The sequence below is a fragment of the Pleurodeles waltl genome, chromosome 9 (assembly GCF_031143425.1).
Source record: "Pleurodeles waltl isolate 20211129_DDA chromosome 9, aPleWal1.hap1.20221129, whole genome shotgun sequence".
In the NCBI taxonomy this organism is placed as follows: domain Eukaryota; kingdom Metazoa; phylum Chordata; class Amphibia; order Caudata; family Salamandridae; genus Pleurodeles; species Pleurodeles waltl.
In genome coordinates, this window is record NC_090448.1 from 373,902,396 (window position 1) to 373,928,094 (window position 25,699).

The following is a 25,699-nucleotide window of genomic DNA, read 5'->3' on the forward strand; positions in this document are numbered from 1 at the left end:
TTGGCTTTTTAATATCTTACCCTACCACTAATGCAGATTTTTCTATGAATGTCAACAGCTGGAAAAAGCACTCGATGTTAAGTGGTACGATACTGAAGATGTCAAAATAGATGGCTTTGTTGTTAACATCAACATGGATGAAGACAAAAGCGTCAAAAGCAGAGGCAATTACGTTCAGCACAAATGATCTCAGCCTCGGTAAGGCTGAAGCCAGAGCTGAGGTAAAGCAGGTCAGCTTTGGATGCCATGGCAGAGATGTCCATGAAGTAAGTGGTATGCAGTCATTAGAAATAGGGAGAGGCTTGTTGTATTCCAAAGAGTTGGCAGACAACTCTGAGTAAGAGGCTCTTCTGCCTATAATTCTCAGTATCCTAGCCTATAGTGGGACTTGAGCGCTGGGATTTTGACGAGGGGATAGTTTGTGATGTCACTTGAGTCAATGGCTCGATTTCTCAGGATTCCGTTGAGATGTAACATGCACTGCCTGCATAGACCTCCCTAATAGCCCATAAAGTAAAAATCTGACATACTGAATATTTTATGGAATGAAGGTCTTGATAGCGGCAGTATATGCACACTCAACACGTCTTAAATAAAGTTGTCCTATTTTTCTTATGCACAGCTTGAAAATCAACACATTCTATCTGGTAGAGGAAGCACTGAGTGAATCTCTAGACACAAACATGTTGCCACGAGAAGCACTTAGGTTAGATGAAGTAGATGAAAAACAGAACTCTTGGAGAACTCCTGTATAGTAGCATTTACTAAAGGTGCTAGAGGAAAAAGTAACTGCATGGCAGGGAAATAGGGAAAAAGTGAGCTCACATTGTAGAAAATAGCCCATTCACATGTTGGTTACTTGAAGACATAATATGAAGTATGTTAATTATTGTTAGAAAAATACTCCCAATTTAGTACTGGAGAATAATCAAATATCATGCAAATCCAAACCTAAAGAACTGAACATACTATTCACCTTTTGCTTTAGCTTATCAGTGGCACACTATGGCCTAAAGATATCATGATATCCACAGGCTGGCTGACTAAAACATATTTCCTAATCAAATCATGGCAACAAATTAAACCCCACTCAATTCCACTTTTTCCACTTTTAGTTGAAGGAATATAAAACAATGAACTTAATATTTACACAGCATCAAAATCCTAGCACAGATGCAACGTCTAAGATACAAGATTTACTTAAACGCATGTTTTAATGGCCTTTCTAATAGGAAAGGGCTGTTGAGTCTAATACTCTCTATCAACATGTTTCAAAGGGAGACTGTGATGACCAGGACCAATTTCACTCTAGCTTTCATCTAAAAACAATTAGGTTGTGCTAGATTTTTGGGGGGGGATTTTGTTTTTTAAACACAGGACTTTAAGACTCTTGAGAGAGTAGCAAACAAAATGTTACTCAAAATGCACAACAGGCTCTCAAATAATGCTTTGCATGTCCAAGTTAATTCCTTAAATTTGAAAAAATCGGCAACCAATGCAAATATCAGTGACTACTCATATTTGATTAAGAAATAAAATTCAATCCCAATGTTTTCACTTTAATGAAATCCCAAAGATCTCCATAAAAAATAGACTGTATGTGCTACAGTTTTTCAGCCAATGATCAGTACCATTGAGCAAAAACAGTTTTACAGGCATTTAGGGCCCAATTACGATCTTGGCAGATGGGATAATCTGTCACAAACATGACGGATATCCTGCCCGCCGTATTACAAGTTCCATTATATCCTATGGAACTTGTAAAACGGCAGGCGAGATATCCGGCCATCCCTGTATATTGCTTTCAGCGAGCGTGATTATGTGCCACATTATCCATCAGTGGGTGCCTTGGCCAGCAAGCATGTTTGAAGGAGGGTGATCAGCAAAAGGAAACATGTACTAAGCCTCACACATGTTAAATGCTTCAACATAAAAGGACTCACTAGAGTAAAAATCAATTTTGTATAAAGGTAAACCACTACTGTGGTTATTTCAGGGTTAATCTGGGATAGATCTATTAAAGACAGGGGTCAACAAGAAACATATGCTCTGCTACATTTACACGTCTTCAAAATAAAGATAACCAAGGATTTCATAGTCTAGGGAAGAGCTGTGGGAACATGGCATTATCATAAATCTACTAAAGGTGAAAAATAAGTAAATCAAAGAAGGATTAGGAGGTGCAAGGGAAACACCATATTCAGAGTTGGTGAAAGACTTGTAGGATCTTCAGAGTAGCCTTCACCACAGCCTTGGACTTGTCCTTTGTCCCCAATAGACACGATGACTCCAGCCACGATCAGAATGCAGGAATACACACAGATATAATTGAGGCTGTAAAGTTCATTTCTTTAAAGTCACCAAAACACTATTCTCTATATCATGTTACTAAATTTACGTACCCTCAGACTGGGCATGAAATGCCCACATGATGGGGAAAAAAGAAAGCAGAGCTGAAAATGTCACTAAGGAAAATCATATTTCATCAGTTACCTTTTGCTTCCTCAGATTCCAACATCTGTCGCAGCTTGCAGAGAGCAAGACGTGCTGCTCGGCTTTTAGCTTCCCTCTTGTTACATCCTGATCCTTTTGGAAAAGTTATGCCATCCACTACTGCTTCCATTGTGAAATCAAGGGAGGGCCCTGCATGCAACATGTCAGAAGTGGAGTGATTAATTTGTATTCCTAGCCTATTTTATGCACTTCAAGAGTAACAAGCGCAAAATTAAATTAAATTTAATACAAGTTCTCCACCATAGGAATCTTCACTGCAGTTACAAACACTATGTAGTCAAGGCTAGGTGCATGATCCTGCAGCAAGTTGTCTGCAACAATTAAAATGTAAACTTAAACCATGAATCTTAGCCCTTTAAAACTGTCAAACATAGTTTTTAAAAAGCAAAGGAAAGTGAGGAAAATGGAATAAAGAGACAGCAGCTTCAAGAAAGCACAACAAAGTAGATGGCTCCTTCAAGATAGTCAGCATCTCCAATGCCACATAATGCTCTGTACTCTGTTACTTCAGTTTATTTCAAGGAAACGAAAAGATACTTCATCACCATACTTATGGCACAGCCAGGAAGGTGGTTTCTTGTTTGACTTCAATGAGAGTCACCACGATGAACAACTCACAATAAAAGTAAGTGAACCTTATTTGATCATAAATGGTAGGCAGACCCTTAATAGCCTAGCAAGTCCAGCCCTATTTGAAAGGAGGGGAGGCCCTATTTAGAAGGAGAGCAAACACAGGTTAACATTACTACAGGTTGGCTGAATTAATGGTACTGGTTAAAAAAGAGACTTGGTACACATGGATATCAGCCCTAGAGCCCACGTTCAGACAAATGCCAGGGGAAAGTGTTTGCGGGCCTCCATTGTTTGCACTATGCAAATGTCAGAGAAAGAGGCACTAATCAATAAAGCTGCACCAACAGCATTTCTCCTTTCGAAGTGGGTTTGCGCTCCGTAAGAAAGGAGTCTTTAGCCTTTTGGTAACTTAGGGATGCGGAGTAAATATCCATCTAGATATGTACTGCTTAGAGGCAACTACGCCAGAATGAATGGGCCTGTAATGTACAAAACATTGCTTAGGTTTTCAGATTTTATTGGTCATGTCTTAGTATAATTCGATTATTCATCTGGAGTTCAGTTTGTTTAAAGAATCTCTGCTGCAGAAGACAGATATTAAAATAACTAGGCGTGGTTTGGCCATGTTGGATTAATAAGAAAATTCAACATCATCTTCAGTAAGAAAGCCAGAAGTCTACACATGAACAGTTAAAACAAAAATCTTATGGGCCATATGTACGAAGCGTTTGTGAATCGGTAATCTATTGCAAATGGATTACAGATAGCAAAAACATCCTTTTCCTATGTATGGAAGGGCCGTTTGCACTTTTTTTTTTGTAAAATGTTATTTTTGCGACTTAAAATAGCGAGTAGCATTTAACAAATCTGTAATAACGACTCTCTATCATTATGTTAAACTCATTCGAAAATTGCAATTATTCTCAAAATGACCATTTGCATGTGCAATTTACCATCAACTCAAGACAGATGATAACTATGTGCAAAGTATAAAAACATCCCCACCGTGCCTCTGCAGCTTCAACAATGGCAGGTTTAATATATGAAGTAGGAATGTATACACTGGCAGGATTGCAGAGAAGGATACAGAAGACGATTTTTAGAATCCGAATAAATCTTTTCCAACAAACTGAGAAATAGGTTTATGTGAAGTACATGCTAAGTAGAGCGTTAATACTGGACCTCATAGCGGATTTAAAGCCACAGCTTGAGAGTTATACACTGCAAAGTAATTCAATCCCTGCTCATGTGCAGGTTTTATGTTCTTTCCACCTACCAGCCTCTGGTAATTACCAAGGTGTCATAGCTGCAGCTGGTGAGGTTTCAGAGTGTACTATTGCAACACGTTTGTGCATTCTGTAGGCAATAATAATGCGAAGAAATCATCACTTATTTTCATAGTAATGCACAGGAACTGAATTACAAAATACAAAAATAGAATTTTATAGAATTGGAAATTTTCCACACGTGATTGGCTGTCAATTCGAAGAAAATGGACTGCTATGATCAAGGTTCTTGCCTATCAGCCAGCACCAGATGGCCTCCCCTTCCAGAGATAGAATATTAACCTCATCACGTCTTTTTTTGCCCTGTTCGTCCTCTCAGTTTCTTGAGAACTGTTTCCATGTGTATTCCAAACATTTCTGTAAAGGATTTATGTTCAGGTGGACATTCAGAGATGAACATACATATCAAGGGGTCAAGCAACAAAGACAAGTTATTTGATATTATATTTTATTCAGTGTTTAACATTTTAGCTGAATACGAGACAGTATATAGTTCATAGGAAGCACTTTCCTTTTGATTGTCTGGACTGCACCCAGATACTGGATGACTTGCATAGGCAATGGGAAAGATTTTGGGTAGTGAACTGTCTCTCCCACCCCCTCCCCTCCCCCCTCGCATTACAGAATAAAGGCTGTCTTCTGAAGGATTAGAATCCGCTAATCTTTCGATACGGTAGACAGATATCTTTTTCAGTCACACAAAAAAAGATTGGAAGAGGATTGAAGGCATGCCCTACAACCATCAAATCAATTAACTCTACTCTACTGAGTGGAATACCTTTTTCAGCCTTCGATGGGCTGATGTCAATGCCATGCATTTGGAAAAACTTGTGGGTCAGACTGCAGGCAGAACAGAAGGGCCATGTATTATCACAGTTTTTTTCCAACGTGGAATAGAAGAAATCTGTGGTGCCTCCTTATACATTACAATCGGATTGTGAAAGCGTGCATCCTGCAGACTGATGAGGCTCATCTAGTTACTTGATGGTGCTGCGGAGATCGTTGGATGTCTACATTTTGATTTGATTTTTGTTTGATTCATTTGTTTTGCCTTTCTGGCACAAAGGAACTGGTCCAACATCTCTTTTTCAGTAAGAAATAGACTAATTGTTGTGTGCAGCCGTGGTTGGAGAAAAGAAATTTCAGTGGAATGGCAAAAGAAGATGCCCGGAACAGTAAGCTAAAGCCAATTTATAAAAGTGTCAGCAACCAACTACGGGTGCTATTTTGCACAATTATGTAATTCAAACAGGAAATGCTTACTCCTACGGAAGTGGCTGCCAGGACATGAGAAATAAGGGGGTCACAATTTTCCAGCAGGATGGCGATCTTCTGCTGTTGTCTTCCTCAGACCCAAGATGGCATTCTTTGGTGGAAGTGCTGCTACTAGTTAGACAGCTGAAATCTACAGTGGTGTTACATTCTTTCTTGGGTCTTGTAGTGAGGGACGGGAATTCCCTTTTCATTTGCAAGAGCCAAAAACGTCAATGTCTCCACCTGTGCCTTTACTCAGTATACCTTTATATCTGTCTGAGAGCAGAATAAAGAAAACATGGAGAAGAGGAGGTTAAATATTCTTTGGTGAGCATCCAGTTAGACCTATCAAACGTAGCCAGGAAGATCATCTTAGAGCGAGGCAATGGCAGTAATAGTTGCTGCCAAGTCCTTCAGATAATTTTGGGTCCGTAGCTACTTCACGGCTGTTGCCGATATTCCATATATTGTTTGCCCCAATGAGTCAAAACATTTGTTCTTTACAGGATGATGGAATACCTATTCATCTCTGCGGACACTATATTCAAAACTTGCAGGAAGACCTACTCAAAGTCTTCTGCAATGGCTTATATTTTTTGATTGGTGTGACAGTGCTGCTTTCGGTGGATGCAGAAGAAAGGAAGATCATCATAACTAGCTCAAACATTTCCAGAATGAATTGAAGGGACTGATGATGCTTCGAACTGAAGGGTTCAAAGCAGGACGCCCAGTGCATAGGTAAGTTTCCTCAGGATGCTCCACCCAACAAATATCTTGGAACATGACAAAGTTGTCTAATTATACTCTTCAAGGTGGGGGTAGTAGATGTTAACAAATATGTTTGAATGTTGCTCTTAAGCTTTATCTTAATGTATAGTTCAAGAACTTTAGTCTTGTGTGCATTCCCATTTAGAGGCTTGATCCCACCTTGGCATCTGTTCACACTGTTGAGTACAGGGTTCTTGATTTTGGAGCCTACTCCTTTGGAGTGAATGACCTCCAAGGGATAGGAATTTTGGAACAACATTTTTAGCCACAATCTTCTGTGGAACTAAGTTTTTTTTTTTTTTACTGGATTTATTTCCATATCTGGAAGCCCTTTTGAAATCGAAGAGGGGGGTGGGGGTTGTCAACAGGTGAGGAATCAAATGGAGGAAGGTCCAGGACGATGAGAGGCTTTCTTCCAAACGGGAAAGTCATTGGGGTGCTCACATTTTGATTGAAAATGTCAAACACAAAGCTTTTGACACAAAGGTTCTTGATATCAAGTGTCTTATTCTTCTGCCTTGAGGCCTTCTCAGTCCTTAACAGCATGCTTTTCGTTGGCATACTGCTGAATATTGACTGGCTGGGGTGACACTTTCATCTGAACCATCACTGGAAGGGGTGGGGGGAGGTGGCTGAGATGAGTGAGGCCAAAGCGAGGGGCTGTCCCATCCCCTGCCAGGCCAGATTATTGTAACTCAGCAAGGTATTTGGAGTGTTAGCCTTCTTTCAGTTTCCCTCACTCCAAGATAAGTCTTTGTTCTTTAGGGTTTTCCTGGACATGTTAGATCAAAATTCACATTCCTCCACAGAATGGGAGTCATGAAGGCAACGTAAATAAAAGGTGTAGGGGTCTTTTCTGAATTTCTTCTTCCAGCGAAAAGGTGCTTGACAAAAAGTGAAGGCATGTCTGTGAAGGGATGCCAAAAACAAATGAAAAGGAAAGGATTTTTAATCAGAAAAGGCAGATAAAAACTAGTTTGAAATGCCAATCAATTAAAATATTAGTGAAGTGAAGTGAAAGCATTTGCCTGTCAAATTAAAAGGACAGATCATTTCTAAGGCATCCCCTCTTGGCAGCTGGTAAAAGTTACCGAGGAAACAGCCTGGATAAAACTATCAGTGGAGCTGTGGCTATCATACAGGTGCAAGCTCAGTTTCAGCTTCATAAAGCTGCTACCCACCAAGCTCCATTACTTTTACTTGACCGCACAATATTTTCTTTTTTTCCACTTAAAAAAATAAAAGGTTTATGAAAGGGATCTGTCACAAAATATCATTTTAGTGAGATTTAGGATTTCAGACGAAATAAAGAGAAAGATTGAGAGAAAAATATAGAGAAACAGAGCGAGAAAGATAGGTGTTAAATGTTTCTTCCAAAGGTGCACCCTGGGATGGGTGACACTATTCAATTACTTAATGAAAGAAGTACTTGCACCCACAAGGACCAGCAGAGGACCAAGCAAGAAGACAGAAAAAATGCAGGAACATTTTTATTAAACTACTGTTTTTCTCTGGATAGATTAAAAATGTGAGGACTAAGGTGCATTAACAAGAGGGAACCTAGAACTCATGTGAGTCTAGCCATGGGTCTTTCACAAAACATTAAGGGACACGATGGAAAAGGTTTGGCTGGTTGCATCAAGTAAATGTTAATATGCACTATTTTTCAGCTAGTGTAATATGGCACGGAGGCAACAGCTTTGACCGTTTTTTGTTTTACACAAGAGCCAAACAACTGTCCATGTATATTGATGACACAAAACAGAAGAGAACAAAGTGTTTTAACTCAACTTAATCACACCAAAAATAACCTACTGATATAAACCTTATCGCATAAACGTGTTTTGGTTAGTGTATGCCCCACTGCAAACAAATATAAAATGCAGCCTCGGCCAAAACTAGCTGGTTCGATTCTATAATGTACAAACGCAAAAAGGTACAAACAGATTTGGCCCTTTTTTGGCAAGGCTTTACAAAATATGGCCCATTGGTTGTTTAAAGGTTAAAACCAATGATCGCTAAGGAGGTAAAGTGTATCTGTAGGTTGAGGGAGTGGGGCTTTACTGGTAGGGGTTGTGAGAGGGAGAGTGTAGGCAGTTAGAATTGGGTCTGGGATTCTAATTCACAGATTCAGGCAGTATCTAAAGTGCATGCGGAAGGGGAATACTGTACAGTACATTAAATATTGCTGCAGGAGCCCAGCGAAAGTAGTGAGTCCATGAAGCATACGCTTTAGACTTGCTTTAATTCCACTTTGCATATTTAATTAACTCCCCACATGTCCATCACGTGCCTGACCTTCCGGGTCCTCTTACCTTGAGAGCTGCACTCCACTAATTTAAGTGTGACGCCCTTAGCCCGAGCATATTGGCTCAACAAGTTGACCGGTCCGCTCTCCAGCATCTCCCAATTATTCTGCAGCACTTCCAGGCCTGATTTGGAGGTATCGGCATGTAAGGCTGGGACAACAGCTGGCTCTGTCCAGGTTAGAGGCAAGAAACACAGAAGCAGTTAACTTACAAACACAGGACGTTTTTCTTCAAATACACTTTTGATGCCTTTTGGACTACGATTAAGAGTTCTCCACAGTGGGCTTAGATACTTACTGCTCCTGGTAAACACTGAAACCTAGGTTAAGGTTAATTTCTGATTACAGTAAATACCTCTCATTACAAGTGGTGATATGGTAAATGGAAAAAACATGAACACGTCCAGGCTTATCATATACAATTCCACAAATATAGGTTTTCACTGCCCATTCTACTCTTCTAAATATCAGCATATTATGTTATGGGGGTTTGTAAAGCGCAACTGATCTCCTGAGGAGTATGCAGGGGCTGGACCAAGTGTCAATGTTGCATGCAGGGTCTTAGTTGAAGAACAAGGTCTTAAGCTTCTTATGAAATTCCATAAGTGAGGAGGTGTGAAGGGAGGTCGTTCCATGCTCTGGATGCTAGGTAGGAGAAGGCTAGCTCTACTGTTCTGCTTCTGCGGATTTGGGTTTGCATGTGCCAGAGATAGACAGGAGGCAGAACAAAGGTGCCGGGTGGTCTAGCGGGAGTTGAGGTATGCTGGTCCAATGTTATGCAGTGCCTTGTATGCATGTGTGAGGAGTTTGAATTGGCAACATTTGTGTATTGCCAGCCCGTGGAGATCAGAGGTGAGACGTGATATCGGTGTTCCAGGGGAGGTCCAGGACGAGTCTGGCAGGAGTGTTTTGGATGGCCTGAAGACAGCGGAGAAGGGGGTGGGGCATCCAACATTGAGTGCATTGCCATAGTCAAGTCAGCTGGTGATTAGGGCTTGAGTGATAGTACATCTGGCGCACTTGCTTTATTTATTTATTTTTAAGGATGCGTAGTATGTGGCAGCTGGAGGAGCTAACTGTGTTCACTTGTGCAGCCATGTTGAGCTTATTATCCAATATGAACGCCAGATTGCGTGCGTGGTTGGTGGGCGATTGTGTAGGATTGAGCTCTGATGACCACCAGGTGAAGCCCCAGGGTAGGTTTTTGTTTTGATGATCAGTACTCTTGTCTTATTTATTTGAGTTTCAGGCAACTGGCTCTCCTCCATTCGCCTACATGGATCATACAGTCGGTGAAGCTGGATCTGGCTGGGGGGAGGGGGTTGTTTGACCGGGACAATGAGTTGGCTGTCATCAGTGTAGGAGATGGTGTGGGATCTGATGACATCCACGTTTTGCTCCAATGTGTAAGGGAGGAAGGGGGGAATGTTGAATGCTACAGAAAGGTCCAGCAGTATGAGAGCGGTAGCTTCTTCTAGATCTAGACGGGTACGGATCTCATCTGTGGCAACGATAAGTGCTGTCTCTGTGCTGTGATTGCTGGGGAATCCGGATTAGGAGTGATCAAGGAGATTGTAGCGATCCAGGTGGTTGGTGAGTTTTTAGCTGATTGCTTTATCACCTTTGCTGGGAACGATAGTAGTGAGATAGGATGGAAGATGCTTAGTTCATTGGGGTCAGTTGATGGTATTTTCTAGGAGGGCTATTACTGCTGCAAGCTTCCATGTTGTGAGTTGACAGAGGAATTGATGTGGGTGAGGGATTTGCTGATCATGGATCCTCCAAGGTTGCAGGTATGTTGTGGACATAGGCCTGTGAAAGCCCCCCTGAGTGGACAGTATTCATAACTGAGGTGGTGTCTTCCTCAGTGAGTATCTTCCAGGGCTCTTCTCTTGGTAGCTCTCAGGAAGTGGTGGTAGTGCCTGGGGAAGACTTTGTAGGTTGATCTCCATTGGTGTCTTAGTTCGCCTCCACTTCAACTCCAGCTGTTTGCAGAACCTTTTGGATTTCTGGGATTTTTCTTGTACCAAGAGGCTCGGTTGGTGGTTCTGCGATGTTTGTGAGTTTTGATGGGTGCAAGAGTGTCAGCACAGTTGGAGATCCATTGGTTGAAGTGGGTGATGTCCTTGGCTAGGTTGTTGATGGTGTGGGGTTGTTTTCCTTTTAGAGTGTAGAGCAATTTGTTTCTGTCATTCTGGTCCAGTCCCAGCTGGGTTGGTAGGTATTGATGAGAGCTTTGGCTTGTGTTGTGGAAATATTGAAATCGATAATGTAGTTGTTGATCCATGTGAGTGGAGAGGCGGAGCAGTAGCTGATACTGTTGTCGGAGGCAAAGATCGCATCTAAAATGTGTCCTTTGTTGTGAGTAGAGTCTGATGAGCTGAGAAAATCCTATGTTGTGTAGACCCTTGTGGAGATTGGTGGAGCAGTGGTCGGAGGGGTATTCTAGGTGGAAGCTTAAGTTGCTGAGAAGAAAAGTTCTTGGAGTTGATGCCAAGGGCACATATGAAGTCTGAGGTTAAGTTGCTGAAGTTGCCTGTCGGACTGGGTGGTCTGTAGGTTACGGTGCTCATCACAGTGGTGGTGGTGTTTGTTTTCAGATCTAAGTGCATGTGCTTCATGAAAGGGATGTCCAGGTCAGTGGTGGTTGTGCATCTGATGGTGTCTTTGTAGATGATGGAGAGTCCTCCACCATGTTTATGGGTGCAGTCCTGGCATCTAATTTTGTATCCTACTGGGGCAACCACAGCAATGTCAGGAGCGGAGGTGGGGTTCATCCAGGTTTTCGTTAGGAAGAAGAGGTCTGGTGTGTTGTTGAGAATGTCCCAAATTTCGCTGGCGTGTTTTTGAAGGAGTGTGTGTTTAGGGCAATTAATGTGAGGGTATGCTGAAGGTCGGGTGTGGTGATGGGTGAGGTGAGGTTGTGAGCTGGTTATGTGGGAGTCTGAGTAGGGGCGTATGTGGTGCAGAGTTGCTGCAGGTGAAGTGACCTTGGGTGCAAGAGGAAGGTCGCACTGTGCTGTGAGGGGTAGTGCAGCAGTGGGTAGAGGGGCATCTAGGGTCAAGTGTGTGGAGGGTCGCTGACAATAGTAACAGCAGTGGGTGATCCGACCAAGGGTTGTGGCACTCGAAGCGGTCTAGGTGCAGACAGGTGCAGACAGGCGCAGACAGGCTTGACTTTGGTGTGGCTGTCATGAAGTAGGTCCTGGGAGGGGGAGGAGCACAGGAAACAGTAGGCAGGGCTGAGAAGAGGCAGTAACAAGAGGAGGAAAAAATATGTGAGAGGAATATGCAGGAGAGCAGGTAAGGGGGAGAAGGGAGGAGAAAATGCACAGGAAGGGGTTGAGCGAATGCTCGAGGCACAAGGTAAGGAGGCACGAAGTAAAGCAGCACAGAGAAAAGAAGCCCAGAGAAAAGGCAGAGAATGAGAGAAAGAGGCAAAACAGTAGAAACAAGTGAGAGAGGCAAAACAAAGGCAAAAAGTGAGAGAGAGGCAAAGGCATTGCTAAGATGATGCTGGGAAGAGGTTAAGCGCAGGGGGCAATGGGCGGGGCTAAAGGGAGGCAGGAAGAAAACAAATCAGGAGCTAATGTACTTTTGATAAATTTATCAGCCCATTGGCATTCAGGGCTCAAAGTCTCAATTTTTAGGGTCTTCTTTACATGTACATATCTGGAAGAACAGCTGTGCATATGGGGAATGCAGGAGTTTTCTGGAACACATTTAGTTAACACCCAGTTAGAGGTTTAACCCCCTTCTCTGTCAGGCTTTTCCCCCCCTGTGCCAAGTCTTTTTTTTGGCTACTTGGGGTAATTCGCACTTAGGCCCTCATAACTTTTTAATCCACGGAAGCTATCCAAATCAACTTTGCGTACTTTTTCCGACATCCTGGGGATTCTGAAGGTACCCAGAGATTGTGGCTTCCCCAGCAAATTAGCCAAAATATAAAAGTGCTGCAGAAGAAAGCATGTGGTTTTCCCCTGCAAATAGCACCAAAGTATTTGCTGTGCTAAAATAAATATCTGCCCAGCATTCCGGAACATGCAGACTTGAATCAGAAAACCACATTTTTCAACACAGTTTCGTTATTTTACTGGGACATAACCCATTTTTATTTTTTGTGCTTTCAGCCTCCTTTCAGTTAGTGACAGAAATGGGGGTGAAACCAATGGTGGATGCTGGACAGCTAAACACGTCTGAAAAGTAGACAAAATTCTGAATTCAGCAAGGGGTCCTTTTTTGTAGATCCTTTAAGATTTTCCTACAGAAAGTAACAGCTGAAATAAAAAAAGATATTGAAATTGATTTGATAAAAAAGCCATTTCTGTCTATGTTTTCTTCTGTAACTTTTTCCAGCTCTGACATATTTTTGAAAGCAATATACAGTTACGTCTACTGGACTCTTCTAGTTGCGGGGATATTCAGGGCTTGTAGGTTCACCAAGAACCCTAGGTACCCAGATCTACAAAATGAGCTGCTCCTTGCACTGCATTTTCATTGTATACCTGGTATACAGCAATTCATTTACTAAAATATAAAGAGTGAAAAATTGGTATCAAGGAAACCTTTGTATTTCCAAAATGGGCATAAGATAAGGTGTTGAGAAGCAGTGGTTATCTGCACATCTCTGAATTCGGGGGTCCACATATTAGCATGTGAATTACAGGGCATTTCTCAAATAGATTTCTTTCTTACACAGTCTTACATTTGGAAGGAAAAAATGTAGAGAAAGACAATGGGATGTAACACTTTTCTTCTATTCTGTGTTCCCCAAGTCTCCTGATAATAATAGTACCTCACTTGTGTGAGTAGGCTTAGTGCCCACAAGAGGAAACGCCCCAAAACGCAACATGGACACATCACATTTTTACATTGAAATCTGACCGTTTTTTTGGAAAATGCCTAGCTGTGGACTTTGGCCTCTAGCCAGCACCTAGGGAAACCTAGAAAACCTGTGCAATTTTGAAAACTAGACACCTAGGGCAGGATGGGGTAACTTGTGGGGCTCTTACCAGTTTGTTATCCAGAATACTTTGCAAACCTCAATAATGGCAAAATAAATACACAATGTCCTCACATTTCAGTGATGGAAAGTTCTGAAATCTGAGGGAACCACAAACTTCCTTCCACTTAGCATTCCCCAAGTCTCCCGATAAAAATGGTACCTCATTTGTGTGGGTAGGCCTTCTGCCCGCAATAGGAAATGCCCCAAAACACAACGTGGACACATCACATTTTTCTAATGAAAACTACCTGTTTTTGTTGGGGGGGGGGGGGGGGGGGGGCGAATGGGGGGCACCTGCGTTTTTGGTCCTGGGCTCGACAGCCATCTAAGGAAGCATACCAAATCCAGACATTTCTGAAAACTAGTCACCTGAGGAAGTCCAGGGAAGTGTAACTTGCGTAGATGCCTCAGTGTTTTTTTACCCAAAGTCCCCTGCAAACCTCCAATTTAGCTAAAAAAACAAATCACATTTTTCTCACATTTCTGTGTGGGACCACTGCACCGGCACAAATTTCCTACCACCCAACGCTCCCCTCGGTTTCCTGATAAAAACGATACCTCACTTGTGTAGGTGGCCAAAAGCCCCTAACAGGGAAGGACCAAAAACAAGTTGAAATAGAGAGGGAACCAAAGCGGGACCTGGGCAGTTTGAAAAAAACAATGTGTTTAGGCGGACAAATGGGGCAGAATTTTTAATCGCTATAGATGGGGCAATGCTGGGTTGTAGGAATTTTGTGAATTCCTGTGGCTACCAGAAGGTTCCTTCAAAAGAAACAAAGGGAAAATGCGTGATTTCAGGCAAAGTTGGAGATTTGCAGGGTATTGTGGGTAAGAAAATGGTGTAGGGTGCTTGTGAAGCACACCACACGGGACTCAGCCAGTTTTCTGATGTGTCTAGGTCTGGTAGATTTTTCTAGGTGGCAGCGTCCCAAAGTCCAATGGACCGGGGTAAATACCCCATCTGCTAACCGGTGGGCGGAACAACTCTGTCCCCATTTATCTGGGGTGGGGATATGGCCATACCCCCACCCTCTTTTCAAATTCTTGCCTGGTGTCTAGTGGACTTTCTGCCCCCGTAGGGGCAGATGGGCGTTACAAAAATAGGCTGATCTGCCACGAGAGGCGCAGAAATGGCCATCAGTATTGTACCCCCATGGGGAGCGACCCTTGCCCAGTGGTAAAGTGTCCAGAGTCCTAAAGCCAACAAAAACAGGTCAGAAAAAAAAGGGGAAGAAGGCAGATTGGAGACTACTATTTTTAGGTCTTGGGTTTGACAGCATTGCTACTTAAACGACCTATTACGATACAAAGTGTAACCCTTTCGGGTCAGTTCTTTTAGCTATTGTCTGTGTTTAACCAGCCTCTTTCAGTCACTGGCTTGAGGCTTGGCTAAGCTGAGAGGTGGTTAACAAAGTGGAGTATTCATTTCATGTAGTGCTATTGGCTATCTGGGAGCATCCTTTCGCCTCCCCCTAGAATGCTTACATTATACTGCACTAGAGACTACTTTAAAACCAGCTGTATCTGCCGTTGGTGTCTTTAATGTGTTAACATTGCATGCAATAACATGCCTACCATGCTCATCCAAACTTCCATACCAGGCCCAAAACCCATGTGGCAGCAAAACGGTCATGTGCCATGTGAGCACCAGACACTTCTTCATATCTTCAAAAATAAGTTTACCAGTTCTCCTTTGAAACGATTTCACAGAATACCATTACTGAGAAACCATTTCCTCTAAACTGTTTAATAGAAATTTTCAGAATGAATGGAATTCACGTTTTCGTTTGAAAAAAATTAATAGGATGTCCTTTTGGTCCAAATTGGCTTTTGAATACGTTTTTTTAAGTGTAGATTGCAGGTCTTGCTTTCAGAAATAATTTTGTCAGAGATAATTATTTCAGTGCTTTACTTCAGGGGACATTAAATCATATTTCTATATTTCCATTGTCAAGCAATTACTATGGATTCTTTTAATTTGTGGGCTCATCACCACCCGTAAACATCATCTATCACTGACCCCTCATAACCTTTAAAAACCATCAATATCTGCCCCCTAAAGCCCATCACCACATCTAAACTACACTCATCCCTGAAGCCTAAAAGCCCTTCCTACCCCCAGAAATCAATCCCAGAACCATAAAATCACTACCCGTAACTCCACCCATTCCATAACCTTAAACACCCCCTTCTATGCCTAAACCCCACCCACCCCATACCTCTTAAAACTCAGCACATCTTAACTTCACCGATCCCTGAGCCCAAAAAAACCCTCATCGCCCTTTAACACCAGCCATCCATTACCCATAACTCTGAATCATGCTAAATTACTCATCCCTGGATCCTAAAGAAAACGTTTCCACATCTAAACTCCACGCATCAACAAATCCTTAAAACCCCTCAACACCCTAAACTCTACCCCATCCTGAACCCTAAAACCTTACCACCCCAGCCGCTACCCATAACAGCCTTAAAAACCCTCACTAGCCCTTAAACTCTTCCCATCCATGAACCCTAAAAAACTCACACTCCACTCATCTCTGAAACCTAAAAGCACCTCACATACCGCAACACCACTCACCCGTGAACCCTAAAAAACCCTCAACACTTCTACACTCAAACCCATTTCTGAACCCTAAAAAACTTCTTCCTATGTCTGAACTTCAATTATTCCTGACTCAAAGCCCCTCACCACCATAACCATTACCCAACCCTGAACCCCAAAACCCCACAGTAGTCCTAAGTTCCATCTGAGTTTAATTTAATTTGGGATTTTACCTTAAAATGACCTTACTTTAAAATGTTTATTTTTTTATTTGTTTGTAGTTCCTTAAAATTGATTTTTCGTGATTTGGTTTCCTCAGCGTGGTTTCTCAGTTTTCGTTTTCCATTGATTCACACACATCATGACTTACAATGACAACATCACAACCATTGGGATACCTGCTGCACTCACTCAGTCTGCATGACTCACTCAACATCCAGCCTAGTCTGGCATGTACATTCACTGTTTAGTTTCAAACCTTCTTGTGAGAAACCAACTGGGTCCTTTCAGTGATGGTAGATATGTAAATAGGACTATGGTCCTGTTGCTCCACGAGATTGCTCCACGAGGTTCACTAATATCTGGGCTCGCTAGTGATTAATGGTGGTCAACACATGACACACTCAACCAGTTATCAGGTCTTAAGTTAACTCCCACTGCAGGAAACAGAAGCACTGTTCAACCTAATATGTCACCATTAATATGTGACTCAGAATGCTCCACCTGCACACTATCCTGTGAGCAGCCCAAGTAATTGGGTTTCTTCGGTTCACCACAACCTGAAACCTGAAACAACAGATGCAGACACATATGGGGGGACAACCCCTCGGAGAATCTGTTGAATGAGTGCTTCAGTCAGCCTAATTATTGACTGTCCAACTCCTGGGTCTCCTAAAAACTTAGCCAATCTCAAAAGGTCCCTTTTCCTCTGCCAGGGTCATCTGAAGAGACATTTCATGCTACTCACTGATTCTGCTCAGCAAGAGCCCTTCTCTGTAGGATATGCCAGCGCAGAATCTACCCATGACAACCAGCATTCTCATTTCAAGCACACAAAGTCACTCACTGACAGACTCAACTAATTAACCCCCAAGCCCATACTAATTATGCCTTGTTCAGCCCACCTCGCAATCCAACATGAACTCCTCAACCAGAGGTCCGTAAAATTCCAAAACCAAATTAGACACGCATTCAACAAAAACTGAAATATATCGAAACCTTATAGCACCTTCAAAACAAGTCTCCCTGTAAAATTGTCTATTACTTACAAAAGAGAACAGAGCATCAAAACTAAAGTATGTGCATCACCAGTCAAAAAGCAAATGGTAAAATAACCTGAATGTTCAATACAGGCAAACCTGGTAGATATTACGCCTGTCTGGAGTGCTTAGTTTGCAACATGGGTAAGAATAAAGGCAGGGAGGTGTGGCAAGGAGGTGGACATCTCAGAGCAAACATTCTAATTCCATCTGCCAATGTAACTGGATGAACTGACTCAGCACTCCTGTGGTATACATACTATGCTGCGATTGAGGAAAACTATAGGTAGGAAGTACTATCAGGCATCTAAAGGCTAGTGTACAATACATTTGGACAGTCAGTTCAGAACTAGATTAAAAATATCAGCACTCTGTGTAACCAGCGGCACCAAGCAAGGGATAACACTTTAAAATTCTTTGCCACCAAACATTCAGTAAAACAGCAAAGTAGCCAAGAGAGATGACATTATGCCAGAGAGTTATATTGAAACTCCCAACTCAGAAAAGCCGAGTCAGGACTAAATAAAGGTTTGGAACTTTACACTACTGTAGTGACCCACTGACAAAACTAAGATGTAGACCTATTTTTGACCAAGACAAAATCAAAAGTATATGTCTGAGGCAGCCATCACATGGCATCACGATACTGAATTTAATTTAAAAAATAGTACAGTGACCTTACAATGTAATACTTCAGAGGATACACTAGTTAGTATAGTGTCAGGTTCCAACTAGAAATAAAATGCCAGCTAAACACATTCTCCGAACAGCATTCAACAATGCAATCTTGTACTTAGTGACAAGCACATATAGATGTTGCACTCTGTTAATGTGGTTAACACAAACCTTTTACACATTATATGTTCAGAGAAAGGGCAGATGTATCAAGAGCTTCTCATATTCTATAATGACATAATGGATATTTTATTATAGACCAATGAGACAAATTTATGTACAGAGAACAGAACTTGCAACATGCAAATCAGTCTTCCTGTGCCACCAACGTATTCTAGCCCAAACCTCAAGTTCATATTCCAGTTGAATGTGGACACAAGCTACCCGGAGGAGTTTTAGCTTCCAAGGAGGAAAGAATCTTGACCAATACATGACCTAACAATATCCAGGAACATTCCAAGATCAAAAGTCCTCTCCTTTTTTTTCATCTTCCCTCTTTGATTGACACATTTAAAAAAAGATTCTGCTGGCTCAGCTGCCCGAAGGCCAGAAAGGATGGCAATTATTATTTGCAACAAGGAGACTCTGGGCTTCGTTGGGATAGGGGTCTCCAATGTGTTCTGCTGTAATATGACAACTCTCACCTTATAAAATTCATGGAGATGAACTAGATGGTGGGCGTTAATGGTCTTGGGTTAGAGCACGATCAGCAGTACCCAAGGGCAAAGCTTACAGGCCAACCACCTAAAATTCAGGAAAATCCAGTTAACAGACTGCTTCCCATGATGAAATCTCGATAGACACCTTTATCTGGGTAAAATCTCATTAGAGGAAAGTGCCTGCACATGCAATAACAGCCAACCCAACTCTATAAGGATAAATGGCACACTGGAATAATTCCCCTAAGAATTCCACTGTAGCCCCAGTTACAAGTGCCTCACTATTTAAAGATCCCTGCACAGACATCCATTTTGATTGCAATTACAAGTGTTATGATTTTGTCACACTCCCTAAATTCCTGGTTATGATAAAGGCAGCCGCTGATGATTTTTCACCCAATACATTTCTGCAGGTCAAGCCTGCTAAAATTTAACTAGGGAAAAACTTACATGCAGATTTTTCAGTTGAATGCAACAAATAAGCGTGTTGTGTACTATTTAAGGGCTTATAATAGCTTCAATTTATCACATCCATTAAATTTCAAGCCTCATGCTAATGGTTTTTAATGGGTATGATAAAAAGTATTCCAGCCGATGGGGCACTCTTAATCAGGACCTAGGTGTCATTTCCAGATATGATGGATGTGAGGCATCCCCGTTAGAGTAACTCCACTTGGGTAAGGGCACAAAGGCATGTGTGTCGTAAACTACAGTTACACAGCTACAACTTTTTTTTTTTCGAAACTGAGTAAAAGGGATGTAGTCACCCCTGGCTGGAGGTGTGAACTTTGGATCTCTCTCTAACTTTGGAGTCCACTCTGATGTCTCACAATGGTAAAAGACAACGGGAATTTCATAGTGGGCCACAAGAATGGTGGACTGGTTCGGGGAAATTGTGCATAGGGCTGCCCCAAGGACAGGGCAGCATGGCTTTCTAAAGCCATGTAGAGGTCTTTTGTTCCAACTACGAGAAACCCAATATATGCATGTTCCCAAAAACAGACTGAACAACTGTAGGTTTAATTGGCTACAATGCATTTATTTGACAGTGGCAGCAGCCTGAATGGATGCTTGAGGAGGTAATACAACAGCAGAATGAAACAAAATAAAAATATATTTAAGTCATGGTCTATCCACACTAGGTCGTAATCCGGCTGAGCCAGATTCAGCTTTTTGTATTAAACCAAATATTTCCATATTGCCGAAAAATATGTGATATTGGCATCCAAAGGAAAACTGAAATAACTGCGCCTAAAACTATGACATGAAGAGACTGGAGACTTACCAAACAACAAAGCGCTACTGATCTGTCAAAAAAAATAATACTTGTTGGTTAGAGTGCCTGGCATTTTAAAATCATGGAAATTGATGAGTGAGAGAACTGGCAATGACCGATAATGGCGTCAGGTAACCCCTCATTATGATTCAGTTAAATGGTGAGAGCCAAGAGGTCTTTTCAAGTCACTGCCTTCACCTTTTTATCCTCCAAGTCCTGATGGATAATGCTGAGGTACTTAGGGATTGCCTCAAGTGCCATGAAGCCATGATTCGGTGAGAAAGAAAGTCTAAATCAGGGTTAGATAGGAGATTAAAAACCTTGCAGCATCAGCCAGAGGTCTTTAGTGCAAGACGTCGGTTTCTTGAGATGCCTAAACGTTAGTGTCAGGCATGACCAAAGCATGAAGGAGGACAGACAAGTTCCACACCTCTCACTGGGCGGTAGAAGAGAAAGAACCTATTACGATGAAATCTTTCAAAACAATTGCTAGTGAGAAGCCCATGCTAGGCTCTCATAACCCAAAACTCAGAGCTCACATGAATTATCTAGCATCTCAATAACTTGGTCATGCAATTAACCCATATCAGTATGCTGGGAATTGGGGGAACCCCCATCTAGCCCTCAAACAGCCGTCTTGTCAGTGTGATAATATGACAAACAGAAAAAATGACAACAATGTACTGCCACAACAAATAGAGGCAGAAAGCCCTGGACACCCGTACACAAGGTTTAGGCAATATGGCAATGGCATGATAATGCATCTCCTTGTGCATGGTAATTGTGAAAGTGAAAACACAGACATGCACACAATCTTTCCGATATTTAATGGTTAGCCCAATTCTTTACTTAAACCTTTAATTGCTGAACTTTCATGCTTTATAAATACACCCAATGTGGCCATTAGGAGAGTTTCTAAGCCTGGTGCTTGGGAAAACAGATTACCCTGACAATATGCCGGGAGAAAGCACCGCTGCTATACCTTATTGTTGGCTAAATCTGGTTTTGTGTACACCAGGAAAGTTTACTTCGCAGCCATTAAAGATCAGAGAAATGAGGCCTTATCCACAAAGGTAAACTTAAACTTCTAGGTTTATTAGTTTCTTAGGATTCACAAACTACAAGTGCGGTTTTACATGTAGTATCTTTACAATTGCGGAGTCTCCGCCTTCAGGATGGAGGATTCCACACAAAAAATCTAGGACGGGTGCAAGAGTAGCATACTGCATTTAGGCCTATAGTCTCCAACTTCATTTTGCACTACAGTGTCTACGTATTGAAAAACTACCACACAATGGTATTGATAAAGAACGTCTGCCTGTGAAATGTCAACTTGCTCTACTTTTTGGTGTGTACATTTCAATTACCCCACTTCAGACTGTGGCCACTTGAAAGTCCACATACTGGTAGTAAATGGTTAAGTGACGTGCATGATGTGGTGAAAACAGATTTTTCAAGTTTTTACTGAATGTGAGAGCATTAGGGAAGAGTAAGGAGTGGCTTTGGGAGGTGTTTGAGGACTCTCTAAAGACCCCTGCAATTAACCACAACACCAAACCGAGATAGTGATTTTGTCACTACTTTTATGTCACTGATTTACAAAGGTAGAGTTACACTTTGGTGTAAGTTGACTATTTGTTGTTGTATTCACAAACTAAGAGTTAATACTATGATTACAACTACGAGATTCCGCATTCAAACTTGCAAACAACTGGCAGTGACAAATAAAAAATTAGTCAACTATCGCAAAACGAAGTTTCCCTTTGTGAGTCAGACGCTTACGATGTGTGCTGTGTGATATCAGAACATGTATGAAGTTAAGCCCCGTAACAGCATGGTATGGTTCCAATGAAGCAACTATCTTAAAAAAAAATATATACATATTTATATATTTAAACAACCACACATTCAATTTTAGAAACTTGTTAATGCACAGAATGATGTTGCATTTTGCCGCCCCACCCCTAACCCCTCTCGGGTGGCAAGTTGAGTGGTGTCCCTTTGTGGTACTAATATATTTCCCCATCCCAGTTGGGCGAGAGTTCATGTAAAATGAATTTGTTGTTGTTGGTTATGTTTCCCTGTGCTCACCTACTGCTGTCCATGCGAAGTCCATGGTGGAGCTGGGTAGGGATCCAATGTTATGCCTCTATGGTCAGTCCATCTCTATCAAATCTTCCCATATTTTCTGGGGCATCCACGTCCGTGGTATATCGGCCTTTCAAGGGCCATACAGTGGTCCATATTGGTAGGATGATCTCCAGTTTTGGATAATGTACCTCCTAGCTATCTCCAGGCCTAACTACGATAGTGCTTTTTGGTATCTGTTACCCCTGGAGACAGCTGAGATGTGCAATAGGATCAGCTTGGGGTCTCTGGTAATTGGCCAACCTAGCACCTCTCCCAGTGGGTCCAGGACGTGCGACCAGGTCTGGATAAAGCAACTATATCTTGATCCATATACAATGTATGGGTATGTAAACCCAAATATGTAACAGTGTGAAGACATTCTACACACCTGCCATATAAATTGCACTTTTTTTTTTTTTTTTTTTTAAACACCCACCAAGCTCCATGTGAATCTCATTACACTAACTGCCAATCACAACCTGACTCAAGACATAAAACAGGATCAAACGGAAATAAATTCTTTCTGTGCTTTCAGTATGTCGCTGAATGGGTTTGTGGCTTTGCCCATTATTTTGTAGAGAAATGATGTGAGGAAAAGAACAGAGGATTTTTTTTCTGAAACTTTATTACATTTTTGACAACAGTACAAGCAGCAAAGGCACACAGTATGTAGACAGTGTTGCCCTCCAAGAATGCTTAAATTCGGACAAATGAGGACCTTGGCCCTGCCATACAATCAGTAACAACATTAAACAGTACATTAAAACAATCACGATACACCCATCAGTAGCAGAATAGCCCACAATAGTCAGAGTAATGATTACACCTTGCCGCCCATCTCTCCCGCCTCCACTGCACCCGTGATACATTCATGTTGTAAATTATCGGACTTCGGAAACCAGGTACCATTCCTGGGGGGGGATGGTTCCAATTGTATCCCACGAAAGGCTGCCATCCTTCCCATATTTTGTAGTACTTCTTAGGGCATCTCCTAGCTATACAGATAAGGCACTCCAACCTTAGAATAAGATCTAAGCCCACCTTCTCACACCTCAAGGAAGGGCGCCGGGTATCCTCCCAAGCTTTCGCAATATCTCGCTTGGCGATTAGGGAGGCCTAGCTAAAGCAAGGGCTGCTTATACCAGTTTCCATCTATTCCCTCTGATGTCTAGCAAGGCACATTTTGAGGTCTCGGGTAAGTTATGTCCTAACACCTCATCAAAGCACTCGAACACGCCCTCCCAAAATGAAGCCAAGATATTGCAGCTCCAGACCATATGCTTGAAGTCTCCCTTCTCAGTCTGGCGACGCAGGCACCAGGCAGACTCAATCAGCCCTCTTCTCCGTAATCTCTCCCTTGTGAAATACACAGAGTGCAGATAGCACAGCTGTATCAGGTGGTATTGGGAGGTGAGGCCAGCACCTCCCTCCAGTCCTCATCGTTAAGGGGATCTAAATCTTAAGCCCAATCCTCTCGAACAGGCGCAAAAGCACCAAGGGCATTAACAACTAAGGACCAATAGATGTTGGAAATCTTGTGTTGTGGAATGACCATCAGAAGTATTTTACCTTGTAAGGTGCTGAACTCTGGGAAATCACCCAGTTGTGTGATATAGGATGTAAGGGCCTGGCAGAGCTGTAAATATTTATAAAATTGGCTCCGGTGGGAACCAAACTCTTGAGATCAGTGAAGGTCGAGTGGATGATCATTAGATATGTTTCAGAGAGATGCTGATAAGGTCCCAGCATTGGAATCCCTGCAGCCAAGTAACCTGACGCAGGTAAGTACACGCCCAAAGAGGAGTCTCCAGTGTAAGTCACTCTGACCAATCCATGGACAACAAAGCTTGCTTCCAGCCCTTAAGGACCATGCAGGTTGCCAGGGGTAGCCGTTCCCACTTATAGCAAATGTGAAAGAGACATCTCACCCAGTACCCACCCCTCAGACGCAAAGGCTGGATCTCTGAACTTACCAAACCACCAGTCATTCAGGACGATCAACTGGGCAGCTTTCTAATAGAACAGCACATCCGGTGTGGCAATGCCACCATCATTCATCAACTTGCAACAGTTAGATAGAGTCATCCTAGGTAGGCTGTGATTCCACAGGAAACCCTTTAGGAGTGAGATAATGGCCGAGTAGAAGGATGCAGAAACAGGAAAAGGGAAATTCTGAAGCTGGTAGAGCAGGCGAGGGAGTGCCACCATCTTGAAACTAGTAGATCTTCCCAGAAGGGAAGGAGAAAGAGAGGACCAGAACTTCGAGTCCACCGCTAGTCAATTAGGCTGTGGCTAGATGTTCACAGCCCAAGCCCCTGTCACATCTACAGTGATGTGAACCCCCAAATAGCAAAACCCTTGCAGAGAACATGGCGATCTGTTGCCTATGATACAACATCTCTGGTGTACCATGTCCAACTATATAAACCAAGGACTTGCCAAGCTTCGACCGGAGTCCCCAGTGTGTGCGGTCCTGAATCATGGGGGTCCGTTAGGAATAAGGAGCACGTCATCAGAATACAACGGAATCATGTCTTCTGTCCCTGGCCTCCACTCAAACCCCCCTCAACCTTACATCCATTCTGGCCCACTCTACCAATGACTCAACATCCAAAGCGAAGAGGAGAAGGGAATGAGGGCACCCTCTGACATGTACCTAATTTAACCAAGAATACTGTGGAAGGAGCCTGTCCCACCTGCACTTGAGCAAACAGTTTTGTACAGAAGAGCTTTACATAATTAATGAATTGCGGTCCAAAATTAATTTTGGCCAGGAGAGGGAAAAGAAAAGGGAGGACCACCCAACCAAGTTAAAGGCCTTGCGGAAATCCACCTGCAGCAGCACACTCAGTACAATATTGCTTTGACAGGCCTATCACACTGCTCATTCTTCGGATACTACACCGCGTGGTCCTGCCTGGCATAAAGCCAGACCGATCCGGATGAACCATGTAGCTATAACTTTGATTAATCAGATTGTGGTCAAAGTGTAGGCCCAGGCTCTAGCAATGTTGAGAAGTGAGATGGGCCAATGTGAGTTAAAAAGGTCCAGTGGCTTATGCGGCAGTGCGACAATATCTGTCGTTCAGAGACCAAAGGGATCAGTTTGCCCCCAAGGCCTCATGGAAAGACACTGAATAGGTGGGGCCCTGTTAGCACCTGAAGTGGTTTTGTGAAATTCGACTGGGAGGCTGTCAGGCCCCAGAGATTTCCCTGGCTGAAGCTGTGCCAATGCCCCGCCTCTCCCTCCCCAACCCCCCCACTTTCACCCCCATGAAGGTTTCCTTACCCTCATCCGAGAGAGCACGGGTCGGAAGACCTCCACCTCAGAGGGACCCTCCGTATCATTTTGAGCATACAGTGCTCCATAATACATATCAAAAGTGTTGGCAATGAGCTGCTCTCCCACCACTCACTCCCGCTGAGCATCCATGATGTGCACAATGG

At 42.6% G+C, this 25,699-nt stretch overlaps 1 protein-coding gene across 1 annotated transcript in view; it reads right to left on the minus strand.

Annotated features, from left to right (window-relative positions):
* Window positions 1–25,699, minus strand: part of LOC138258627 (adenosine deaminase domain-containing protein 2-like) — a 239,768-nt gene that overhangs the window by 94,076 nt on the left and 119,993 nt on the right. Inside the window, exons 3-4 of the mRNA XM_069205965.1 lie at window positions 8,711–8,872; window positions 2,494–2,643 (exon numbers count right to left, since the gene is read on the minus strand). Coding sequence (XP_069062066.1) covers window positions 2,494–2,643; window positions 8,711–8,872 — 312 coding nt within the window. The remainder of the gene's footprint in view (window positions 1–2,493; window positions 2,644–8,710; window positions 8,873–25,699) is intronic.